At 38.7% G+C, this 12,274-nt stretch overlaps 1 protein-coding gene across 2 annotated transcripts in view; it reads right to left on the bottom strand.

The window, feature by feature from the left end:
- Positions 1–12,274, bottom strand: part of rictorb (RPTOR independent companion of MTOR, complex 2b) — a 47,601-nt gene that overhangs the window by 2,671 nt on the left and 32,656 nt on the right. The window contains exons 27-38 of one of the 2 annotated variants that reach the window (XM_009295386.5): positions 11,902–11,989; positions 11,708–11,800; positions 11,460–11,566; positions 9,558–9,826; positions 5,896–6,931; positions 5,360–5,431; positions 4,580–4,757; positions 3,032–3,116; positions 2,710–2,913; positions 1,447–1,599; positions 1,227–1,350; positions 669–807 (exon numbers count right to left, since the gene is read on the bottom strand). In XM_009295386.5, the coding sequence (XP_009293661.2) occupies positions 669–807; positions 1,227–1,350; positions 1,447–1,599; positions 2,710–2,913; positions 3,032–3,116; positions 4,580–4,757; positions 5,360–5,431; positions 5,896–6,931; positions 9,558–9,826; positions 11,460–11,566; positions 11,708–11,800; positions 11,902–11,989 (2,548 nt within the window). The remainder of the gene's footprint in view (positions 1–668; positions 808–1,226; positions 1,351–1,446; positions 1,600–2,709; positions 2,914–3,031; positions 3,117–4,579; positions 4,758–5,359; positions 5,432–5,895; positions 6,932–9,557; positions 9,827–11,459; positions 11,567–11,707; positions 11,801–11,901; positions 11,990–12,274) is intronic. The other variant, XM_005161241.6, reaches the window with a different exon arrangement.

Raw genomic sequence — 12,274 nt, 5'->3', positions numbered from 1 at the left:
TGTATATAGTTTCAGCATCAATATTGCAACGCGTGTATCCGTAATAGTCATATCAGAGGATATGCAATTGAGGAAACACTGCAGAGTTTAATCATAATAGAGCGAAAGTTTATCATACGCATGTGTTTTACGGCCTGTGAGTGTGTTAGCATTTCAAGAGAGTTTAAAGCATTCATGTACAAGAAATTGTATTGTTTTGTAACTTTTATGAAGGTAAACTGTATTGAATTGTTTATAATGAAGACTGTGTGTTGTTATTTTATATTTGATTATTCAATTTCTGTATCTGAACGCTGTTAGACTCTTCAGGAAAAACAAAGCACTGTTTATTTCACTTTACCTGTGCTCTATTGTATTTAAATGCGTCTAATTTATTTATTATATTTCATGCATGATTCTTTTTCATAAAGAATAATCCCAATCAATCTAAAACTTATGATTTGTTTGTAAACAGAGCTACTTAAGCCATCTGGACAGACTGTATTAAGATTACAATACATAAATTGCAAAATGTCAGACTTTTCCAATATCATGCAGCACTAAAAGACTATTTATGATGCTAGTGAAATGTTTTTAACACAATGAGTATCTGGATGAGTTTTGGAGTGTCATTAGTTTCATTTTCAGAAAAACTTGGGGTTATGTGACAAATGTTTTATTTGTATTACCGGAATGAACTGAACATCTTGGAAGAGTTCCTGAATGAAGCGTCTTGAAGCAAGTCTGAACATGCAATGAGCCAGCAAGTATGAAACTTCAGAATAGAGGCAGATATCATCGAAAGCATAGGGGAACTTTTCCTTAATGCTGCAAAGCAAACGAATCAAAATGTCAGAATAAAAAACAAATCATGTTTAACCAAAACATTCCGTTATCATTAACTCACCCTTCACTTGTTCTTAAACTTAAACACAAAAAAGATACATTGAAGAATGTTTACAATTGACTTTAATATTATTGCTTTCCTTGTATGGATGTCTATGGCTACTGGTCAGCAATATTCTTCAAAATATCTTCTTGTGTGAGCAGTAAACAAAGAAAACTCACAATGGTGAGTGAATTTTTACTTTTAGCTGAACAGTCCCTTTAAGGAGTACTTATCCTCAATGTTCCTCAGGAAAATGACCAAATAGGTCAAACTAAAGTAATATTCATTTAAAGAGGTTCTCAACTAAATCAACGTGAATAAAGAAATAAACAGGGGAATTATAATCATCAATGCTTACGTGAGGAGTCCAGTTTCGTTCCCTTTAGTGCCCACTGAGGAGCTTAGGTTGATGACCAGACGAAGCACCTCCTTCCTCAGAAGAACTCGACAGGCCGGAGCATCTTCTGGAATGTTTTTCACCCCTGCCAGAAAAAAAAATATGTACAGCTAAACAATTTACTCAACCTGTACCATAGGAAATGATTGAGGCCGAATTTGCAGCCTGAAGGATTGCTCACCAAGAACAAGCTCAGTGCTGCGAGTGCTGCCACCAGAGCCCTGAGAGACGGCGTCGCTGCAGCCTGACACTCCAGAGTACTTAGACTGAGGCATCACTTCCAGGTTGTGTATGGACTGATTGCACCATTCCGAGAATGTAGCGTCAGGATAGTCTGAAATACAGTTGAGAGATGAAGAATCTATAGTGAGTATATAAATAGATGACTAGAAGAGGAATACTTTTACGATGTCTGATCCCACTTTACCTTTCCAAAAAAACAAATTCAGTCAATAATTATTCTTCCTTGTGACATTAAAAACCACAGAGATTCTTGATCATCTTCAGAACACAAATGAAGATATTTTAGATGAAATCCAAGAGCTCTCTCATTCTCCTAAGACAGCAATGCTCCTGACTTGTTTAAAGTCCAGAAAGGTACCAAAAATATCTTCAGTGGTTCAATCAGAATATTAAGCTATAAGAATACTTTTGTGTGTGCACAGAACAAAAATAATGGCTTTACTCAATGGTTTCTTATTCTCATTGTCAGTACATTGCGTACATACAGGAGAGCACTGTGCACTGGTGTACGCCCAATCAGTATGGATGTCCATGTGTGACTGTTGATTTTGTTTGAAACAGCACAGTTGCATCCAAATACGCCAGCAGTTCAACCAAGCTCTACACACAAACAGAGCACATCGCTCTCGTGAATGTGTCCTCTGACATTGAGGAGAAGAAACTGTTGTTATAAAGTTGTTATTTTTGTTTTATGTGCACTGAAAGGTATGCTGGCAGCTTTTAGTCAGGAGGCATACAGTCTGTTCCGAGGATGCTTTTTGGTAATTTTCTGGACTTTCGTTGTGCATGGAGGATGAGGGAGCTCTCAGACTTCATGTAAAATATCTTAATTTAAATTTTGAAGATGATACGAAGTTTTCAGGGGTTTAAAATGGCATGAGGCTGTGTAATTAATAATATAATTAAATTTATAAAATTCTTTAAGGCAAGACACTACAGGTGAATAGGGATACCTAATAGTAAACACCATAGTTCCAAAGTTGTTTGGAACATTTTTATAACAAGTTTTCTAAAATCCTATGTTTAAATGTGATTAATAATATACGAATATGATTTTAATTAAACATGCTATTTGGCAAACATTTCACCGTTGGATGAAATCAAGTTCAAAATTCTTGCTTCATTTTCTTGACATACAGTATAAGGCGTCTCTTTTATCAAAGCATAGTTCAGAAAATAAACAACAAAACCTGGATCATACCTGTGCGGCTTTGCGTGGCAGAGCTTGAATTGCAGCCAAGTACATAGAGCCCTGCACAGTAAAGACAGTTCTCCTCAGTGTGTTCCTGCAGGCCGGTCTCCTCTGCACCCAACATTTGATGCTTCTCCATACGACTCACTGCAATCAGCTCTGTTATACTAAGCTGAGAGCGCAGAACAGAGTGTCTGGACACTTCGCTTGATCCTGACAAAAGAACAGCTTTCAGTCACTGAAACTGAGTGGTGAGACACTACTGCTATTGGATTTGTATGCAGAATAACGAGCTACTGATACAATATTTTGTAACCATTTTTATCTTTACCATCTGCCTCGCCCGAGAAGAACTTTGCAGCCCGGTCTTCGGATGGTGGACTTTTCCTCTTTTGAAAGTATGGTGTGTCCTTGATCTAGGTAGCAACCAAAAGAAGATACATTTCAGGTGAAACCTTCAGTCTTCCCTCTCTGTACTGGTTTTCATTGTTGGTCAACCCAAAGGACATACGTTTCAATACTTTTTCTTCCAGTCCAGAAATCTTATATCATTCCAATAGGACAATTTATTATTGAACGGACTTTCAATATTAAGATGGCTTTTTAATTTTTAGAAATAATAATAATTTATTTTAATTAGCTCTATTTTTCACATATTTGAACTATTTCACTCTAATTTAGCCCTATTTTTTCACTTACCAAAAAAAAAAAAAAACTTTAAAAACTAAAAACAAAGAACATCCAAATGTATTATGTATTTGTCTAGAAAAAATATTCACAAACATTTCTTTGTTTTTTGCCACTATAGGGCTCTATTTAAATGAATGGAGACACTATACAGAAGAGATAAACTAAATCATTTATATAAATACATGCTTATATGAATACCTTTTTACATTTAAAAATATAGAGAGAGATTTTTTGAAAATCTTCAAAGTAGGCATAAGCCGGTATAAGATTTTGATGTATGATAACCTTGGATAAAAATACCACAATACTGTGATTACTGCTCTAAAATATGTTTTTTTATTTTTGGGTAAAAAACAAAAACTTTTTAAACACTTAAAATATTTTGGAATGATAAATATATCAGGCTAAATAATTCAAATCAATCATTGACTTCTGCTGTCTTTATTAGCTTCAAAATACTATATAGTTTAGTTTTGAAAACACAATAGAAACAAAAACACTGATTCCTTCTGATCTAAAATAGCATTTTTGGATATCTTTTCTGTTGGAGATACTGTTGTCCTAAAAAAAAAAGTAAAGGTACCTAAAAAACAAACCAAAAAAAAAAAATATATATATATATATATATATTTTTTTTTTACATATACCATAGGGTGTCCAAACTCGGTCCTGGAGGGCCTTTGTCCTGCTGAGTTTAGCTCCAACTTGCTTCAACACACCTGCCAGGAAGTTTCTAGAATGTATATCCAGTAAGAGCTTGATTAGCTGGTTCAGGTGTGTTTGATTAGGGTAGGAGATAAACTCTCCAGGACAGCGGCCCTCCAGGACCGAGTGGGGACACCCCTGCCATAGGGACTGTTTTAATATATAAACCTTGATTTTTCCAAACCGCGATATACCCTAAAAACAGTTATGGACCCATGCCTAAACCAAAGTCAATAATTGTTAGATCAATCTGATGAACACTCAGAAAAATGCATCAAAATTAAATCAAGGAGAGGTTTAGGCTTAAATGGTATTTTCGTAATGACTGGTAAACAATTCATACCTTTTGACTTACTCCTATCCTAAGTAAACATGCAGGTGGGCATAAACTTAAACCTGTAGACGTCTTTTTGAAACACTTCAACTCTTATTTAATAGGCATGTCAATACAAGTTGTTAACAAGATCATAGAATTGACAGTAACCTGGAACATGCTGTTGATGTCCATTGGCAGAGCAAGGCCAATGTAATCATCAGAGCTGCCATACGTGACACTGGACACCATAGAGCGCACTGATGAGGAGCGCTGTAGAGACGTCTGACTGATAGGGCTCAGAAGATCCTCTTTATCCAGGGATGCAAAACTCAAAGCCTTGAGAAACCTGCACTCATATAAAAGGGAAAAGATCAGAGAGAATCACCTGGAAGAGGCACAACATTGGAAGAGAGAAAATGAAGCGTTCTCTTTTTTTTTTTTAATGACGTTTCTCTAAAGTTTTGATAGCAAATGATTCGTTGGTTTTTCAAAGTAGGAACAAGCTTGTGAAGTGTATTCTTATTTCAGAAAGTGAGCAGCTGTTTGTCATTTGCTGCATCATCATGCAAGTATTGCACTGTGGGTCAAAAACCTCTACATGCTTCTTGGATCAAATGTGGGAATACAACTAGCATGGGAATCTGCTGGACTCAGTTCAAATCAGCAAACTACTTGAAGACAGGACATAGGTTAGCAAGTCTTTTTTAGAACTACGTACAATCAATGAGGGATGAAGTAAATTGGCTTTGTCCTACTGTGGGGAGGACTGAGGAGTCATGGTTGAGGAGAATTGGGTTAAGGTATGGGCTGTGGGAGCACTAATGAGAAATGGAAAATAGGGGCAAAACACGACGAAAAAGAAGCCAGGGTTTGCATAGTAAAAAATGGACTGAAGTGGACGTTCAAAGTGAAAGAGGGAAACGTCAACCCTGGGGATGGTCCACGCACCGTGGGAGCAGACTTCTGCGATGGGGCCTGCTTGAACCTTGGCCCAGACATCTGAAGCGCTTTTTAGTACACCTGAGAGGGACCATCAGAAACAGACCACATTATTTCCAGAGGGGAGCAGTGATTTAATAGGGATTTTGGGGGGTAATTTCCTCATTATTGATGGTAACAACAACATTAATGGGGGATTTTAGTGCTTGTTTCTTGTCTTATTTACATATTTCTAGCATGAGTAACATTATGACCCTATCAAACTGATGTTTGTCAAAGCCGAAATTACAAAAACAATATAAAAGTTTAAGGATTGACTCTAATGTCTTCACTCCTACAGACTACTCTTAGACATTCTCATTGAGTCAGCACATCTGGGTATCACTGGACTGGGACGATAATGACTGTGGATGCATTCTGTGAATTTTTTTTAAATAACTGGTGTAAAGTGTAAGATCTGATGCGAAAGAGACAGCAATAGAAAGATGATGCAATGTCAGACAACTAAAAGAGTTTCACACCATCTGCAGGGCCATCTGCTTTACCTGCGCGGTGTGAGTCTGGAGTCCAGGCTGCCAGTTTTCATGGTGATGGCATCCGTGAAAAGGACGTCTTTGGCAGGTGAAGCAAGCGCCTCACTATGAGAAAGGGAGGGGTGGATTCGTTGCTGCTGCAGTCTTTTTAGGGTAGCGTAACCCAGTGCGTCCCGAGGGCTGGTGTACATGAAGCTACAGTCTGTCAGGCTCGAGATGGTTGTGACTGAAGGCGATTTAAGGGACTGAGCTCTGCGGGGCAGAGTGTGAGAGGAACCTGGCGGCATCAGCAAAACTGAGTTTGATTTGGACAGAGTCAAGTGGTTCGACTGGGGTGTGAGAGAATGGAGGGTTTTGACAGTTTGAGTGCTAATGACAGTATTGAGGCTAACACAATCTGTGTCGATGGTGGAAGAGTCCACACAACCTACAGTCTCTCTAGATGGGCTGGAACTCATGGAGCTGATGCCGCTGGTGGTCGTGTCTGTGTTGAAACTCTGGCTGCGGCTTTTAAACTGAGCTCCGCTTCCAGAGGTAGAGCCATCACCGGCAAGCCTTTCTCGACTGGTTTGTTCACGGTGGGTATCTCCTACCCCTGAGCTTCGTTCTGCAGTTCTGTTCAGACGTACCTCCTGCTCTCCAATACTAGATGTGCTGTCCTGAGTATCCAAAGTCTTAGTGCCTACAAAAGAAGTCTCCAAACTAACGCTGGGGCTTTTTGGCAGATGTCCATCTGTAAATACAGGACTGAAGACGTCTCCCTGACTAGAAGAGAAGATAGAGGGCTCTGTGACTGTGCGTACCCTCCGGAGGCCTCCCAGAGTGAGCTCGCCTTGAAGTTTACTGCTACTGCCAGTGCCTTTGGGGTCACTGGTACTGCGGAGTTTCTTTCCGGAGAGGGAGATCAGGAAGCGGTTCCGGACAAGTCGACTGGAGGCCAAAATGGTGAAGGGGCTGCGGTCCTTTAGAAGTTTAGGCCGAAAGTACAGTGGCTGGTCTTCTGAAAGTTCAGAACTTTCCAACTTCTCATCATCCAGGATGTACATGGCTGAAAAAGAAGTCATTTAGGCAGCTTTAACTTGAGTAAATATACAGCGTGTGCACAAGTAACATGTGGTTTGTGATATCGGCCCAAGAAAAGCTTTTTCCCCCCAAGCCAAAGCTGTTCAAAGCATTTTCCCAGTATTTTTGTGAGTCAGGCTTGGCATCTGCTCTTAGTCATCTAAAGCCAGTCTGGGGGTTAATGACTCATGGGTCTATTCAAGCCAAAGACGTGACAAGTGTACCTCTGTGTATACGTGTAGGCCAAATCATTTCATAATGTAGGAAAGATCCCTTTTCATTGTTGAGTCTGGCAGATTAAATAGGAACAGACCCTAATTTGTTAATCCTTTTTTGTTTGGGAATTCTTTTCACGATATTTCTTAATCGTCAGATCAATCTACATATCAAAAAAAAAAAATTTTATATGGCTGACAGATGTTAAGATTTTGTTTTTCAGAACGAATTGACCAACTAGCCAATAGAAAATATCTTGCTTTTCGGAATAAACCTAGAGAACTTTTTTGTAAATGATTACTGGCAAGTCTTAAAGAAACAAAAATGGCAATAGAAAAACTTTTTTTAAAGATAAGTCTTAATGAAGTATACACTAATGCCAAGTTCAGACTGTATCATTTTAGCCCCCAATTTAAACTCGCCAACAGGTTTTGAACCAAATTTCCAACAAACAAATGGCTGAACTTGCAGGCAAATGGGTGCTCGTTCACGTGAGTATTAATCACACAGCAGGGCTCGAAATTAACCTCTTTTCTTGGTAGCACCGGTGCTCCTAACTTTTTAAAAAAATTTGGCGCACCAGACAAAATTTAGTCGCACCCACCAAAAATTATTAGCAGCGTTACTACACGTTTTATATTAAAAGATTCTAGTATACATTTACACTTTAATCACAACTAACAAATAAACAAAAATCTGCATGCACTCATCGGCTCTGCACGCACTGCTTGACGTGAACGAGATGAACTGAGTTACGATAATAACTGTGCTGTTCTGATATTGCACAGATGGTACTGTCATAAAACTTATTTGCATACGTCATCTTCATAGCAATAACGGTCTTTTCATGAGCTGCAATATTGGTTTCATCTCAGTGAATGCATGCTCTGTAGCGATGGTAAACATGGTATCAGTCGAACAATTAGATGAAGGATTAAATAACATTACAATATCTCGTGTTTAAAATGTGTAGATTCTGTGGCAAACACTGTTACCTAACCTTTACGGTAAATGGCTTTAGTCATTTTCATAGCGGACTTTAAACACTGGAAGTCTTTTATCCACACTTCGAAAAGTGTAAAAGCTGGATTGAAATTCATTACATGATCACTAATCAGATGTGCCATTATTTGTAACTTTAGGTGGTTTCTAAAACGAAATCTGACAGGGTTGTTTTCATTCTCTCGGATCCAGACCTTTACATTGTCGCAGCTGTAGCTCCTTGTCATCGGAACAGATTGATGGACAGCTGATAATAATCAATCCATTCGCATTCTGTTCTAGCACAGTGGGTCAATAAGAAGGTGTTGAAGGCAGGGCAAGCATTGTCAACTGGACATGTCAACTGTTTTAAACCGTTCCTGAGCGATGCGTTTGGTGTTTTTAGGTGCAAAGATGCTTAATGCGTGAATGCCTCCACGCATGTGGTAAACATTTTGCTGTGAAAACTGGTCGCATGACATCAATTTTATGCACTCGCACAAATGCTCCAAATTATATTTTGAGGTCACATAGATAAAATTTCAGGCGCATATGCGTTAAAACGGTTGCAATTTCAAGCCCTGCACAGTGTGAACGATCAAAGACGCAACCTGAGAGAATAGCAGATGAGTCGCCAACACCTGTCAGATATTTGGCATGGTAAATATCTGGACCTCTCAGTGATTCAAATCATGTCGTGTGAAATGTGTTCTGATTAAAAATAACATCAGCGATCACCTACAGCCAATGGGAGAGCAGCATCCCCTAGTGTGGGTATCTGCAAGCCAGCCTGAGGTTGAGGGAGAAGGTCAAAGAGCTTCTTTTCAGTCTATTTGGACCCAACAAAGGATGGAAAAACTAGTGTAAATTTGGCAGGAGCACCCGTGTTCGTTTGACGTGTCATCTGAGCAATACCACAACTGGATAAAAAAAGAAATTGTCATGCAGACTATTTCCAGATAGTCATGCAGTGCGAAAACATCTGTGACACGACTACTTTGAAAATCGTGCAGTCTGAACTCAGCATAAAGGTTGTCCCAAGTTGAATGCATGTTAAAGAAATGACTATGCTTCTAATTCAAGAACCGGAATAAAAAGGGATACTTTATTGAACAAATGATAGCAAAGCATCAGTAATGTTAAGTTGGTACCATATGTGCTATGCTATCATTCTAAACTGTAATGATTTACCAACATAGAAAACAAAAATGACGCCATTTTAAAAAGACACATTCACAGCACTATACTATAGTCAGATTCTAAGGTAATAATGATAGTGACAAGATAAACATGCTTGAAATGAACAGATATGGAGCCCAGCTAACCATCAGCTGGTAATAAGCATCTCCACCCTAAACCACAGTTCTGCACTATATGCTGTTAGTCATGGATGAGTCTGTGGGAGCAGCACTCACTTGGCTGAATGGAGTCACTCTCGCTGTTGTGTCTAGAGCTGGTGGACTCTGAGGTTAAGCTGAGGGTGCTGGGAGCTGACGATAGGTGAATGAGGGGTTGCTGGTGCTGTTGCTGCTGCTGCTGTAGGTTCTGGTGCTGCTCCACCTCATCGGGGACCACAGGCCAAAGCTGTCTGCGATTGTGCCTGACTGCATCCCAGCCATGAAGCTTGAGCACCTCACAACCCTGCTTGGTTTTAGAAATGAGTCCCAGAACATACAGACAAGTCCTGAAATAAGGGTAAGGGGAAAGATTGTGAGAGCAAGTTAAAATGGGGGGTGGGAAAGAAACAAAGCTCAGAGTGCATTGAAATAAAGGAATGTGAGATTGCCAAAGAGTAGCACAGGAGGACTGACACAATTCACTGAGTCATGCAAACTCAGAAAGAAAAAAAAAAAAATGGGATTACGGTTTCCGAGAAAGTAAGTTTGAAACCAGAAGTGTCTGGTAAGGTTCTGGTAATGTTAACTTTCGATTACCCTATGTTTATTCTGGGTGCAGTTGCTTCACACTATTGCATTATGACAAGTGGGAAACCAATGAAGTGTCTTTTTTGTTATTTCGTTTGTGAAAACTGGAACTACACATCCAACTTCTGAACTTTTAAAGGAACTTTTTTGAAAATAGACTTATTTTACAACTTCCCTAGAGTTAAACGGTTTTAGCATTTTTTAATCCATTCGGCCAACCTCCAGAAGGTGCAGTGGTATTACACAGGACACGAAAATAGTCCACAAAGTGTGTGCCGATTGCGCTGCTTAATATCAGTACACTTTTGAGCAAGATGCTAATGCTTTAATAAAATTCAATTATCTATGCTAAACTAAAGTCCTTCTGACAGATTTGGACATTTTTGGATTAAAAATAGTAAAACAGTGTCAGAAAGTACAATTTTTATTTTTTAAAGTGGAGTGTTCCTTTAAAAACCCACTGTGCAAATCTCCAAGGCCAATAGACTATGGCCCAATCCCAATTCTACCCCTTAGCCCTTCCCCTTACCCCTTGTTTTGTGCGTTCACGTGAAGGGGTAGGGGTGTCCCAGTTCTCTAGCTTGAAGGTGTAGGGCTGGGAAGAAGGGCTAGATAGCCCTTGAAACAAAGCTTTTTCAGGACCACACTCGAAACCAAGGGTTAAGAACATTTTCCAGAATAAACAAGCTACAACGACAGCAAGGGTGCACACGGAAATCAGGAGATGCACAAATAAGTAGTTTTTTTGTCATTATTACAAATGTACAAAAAAGACAACAAACTAGCACATCTTTTAATACACCCATAACCGCATTTGTTTTTTTAAGATCATGCTTGAAAAAAAAAAACACTATTCATAATCCATATATAGTGATCCAGTATAGTGATCCCACAACACATCTGTAACTCGATGACACTCGAATTCTCTTGAGAAAAGTCTAGTGGCTGGGAATGAGCTTTTTAAAGTCTCTGCTATAATGTTAATGTTGTTTTTGTGTGTTTACATAGATGCATATGTCCACTGTGTAAATGCAGAGTATAGTTACGATCTTATTGTCACATTATATCGTTACAATAACATGATATATGCCTTCACTGATTTCCTGAAGATAACTATCAAAAAATAACTGGAATAACTACAGCAGTCTTAATCGTCAATCTCATATGAAGAAAGAAATCACGATGACATATAATGACGCTTCCAGGTATTGTGGAGGTGTCTCATTTCTTAGGGGTAAATTTGAAGCCCTTCTTCTTCACACTCCGTTTCAAGGGCCAAGAGGAAGGGGTATAGGTACACAAATAGAATTAGGATTGGGCCACATAAAACAATTTCATCAATTTACTATTATTGATCAAATGTATATTAGTGCTGTAATAAAGAGTACATACCCCCTAATAGACAGAACCTCACAGTCATGGGCAAGAGCGACAATATCTGGAATAACATTCTCTTCCTGTAGGAGGTTCAGTCCCCAGTTAGACGTGCCAATGTTTCCCTTAAGGCAGACAGAGTAGGGAGTATAATATTACCACTGCTTTTGACAATTATTACTAAAAAGTCCAGAGGTTAAACAAGCTCAACATGTCTTATTCTTATGTAACAAATACCAAAAACCTCAACAAACACAACTGCTCACCAGAGCCCAAAGAGCAGCTTTAAGCTGTTTGATGCCCTCCCATTTGTCCAGCAATGGGCAGCGCACTGTGTAACTCAGGTCTGAAACTACATTCTGGCAAAAAGAAAAAGAGAGTCATTACATGAAAAAAAAAAAATGCACTACGGCAGGACTTCAGTCACCATCAGTGCCAATCATAAATCATTTACACATACCTGAGCTTCCAACAAATGACAGCCTGTCTTATCATGTACCAGTTGTCCATACAAATGCACAGGAAGAAAAACATTTGGTCTCTGTAACCTGTAAGAAAATTAGGTAACACTTTACAATAAGGTTCATTAGTTAATGCATTTACTAACATGATCTAATCATGAACACTTGTACAGCATTTATTAATCCTAATTGAACATTTACTAATGCATTATTAACATCCAAGTCCATGCTTGATAACATAAGTAAATGCACCATGAGTTAACATGAACTAACAATGAACAACTTTATTTTCATTAACTAACGTTAACTAACATGAATAAATACTGTAGTAAATGCATTGTTCATTGTTTGTTTATGTTAGTAAATGCATTA

Source organism: Danio rerio, chromosome 21 (assembly GCF_049306965.1).
Source record: "Danio rerio strain Tuebingen ecotype United States chromosome 21, GRCz12tu, whole genome shotgun sequence".
In the NCBI taxonomy this organism is placed as follows: domain Eukaryota; kingdom Metazoa; phylum Chordata; class Actinopteri; order Cypriniformes; family Danionidae; genus Danio; species Danio rerio.
This window is presented reverse-complemented; position numbering and strand designations above follow the sequence as displayed.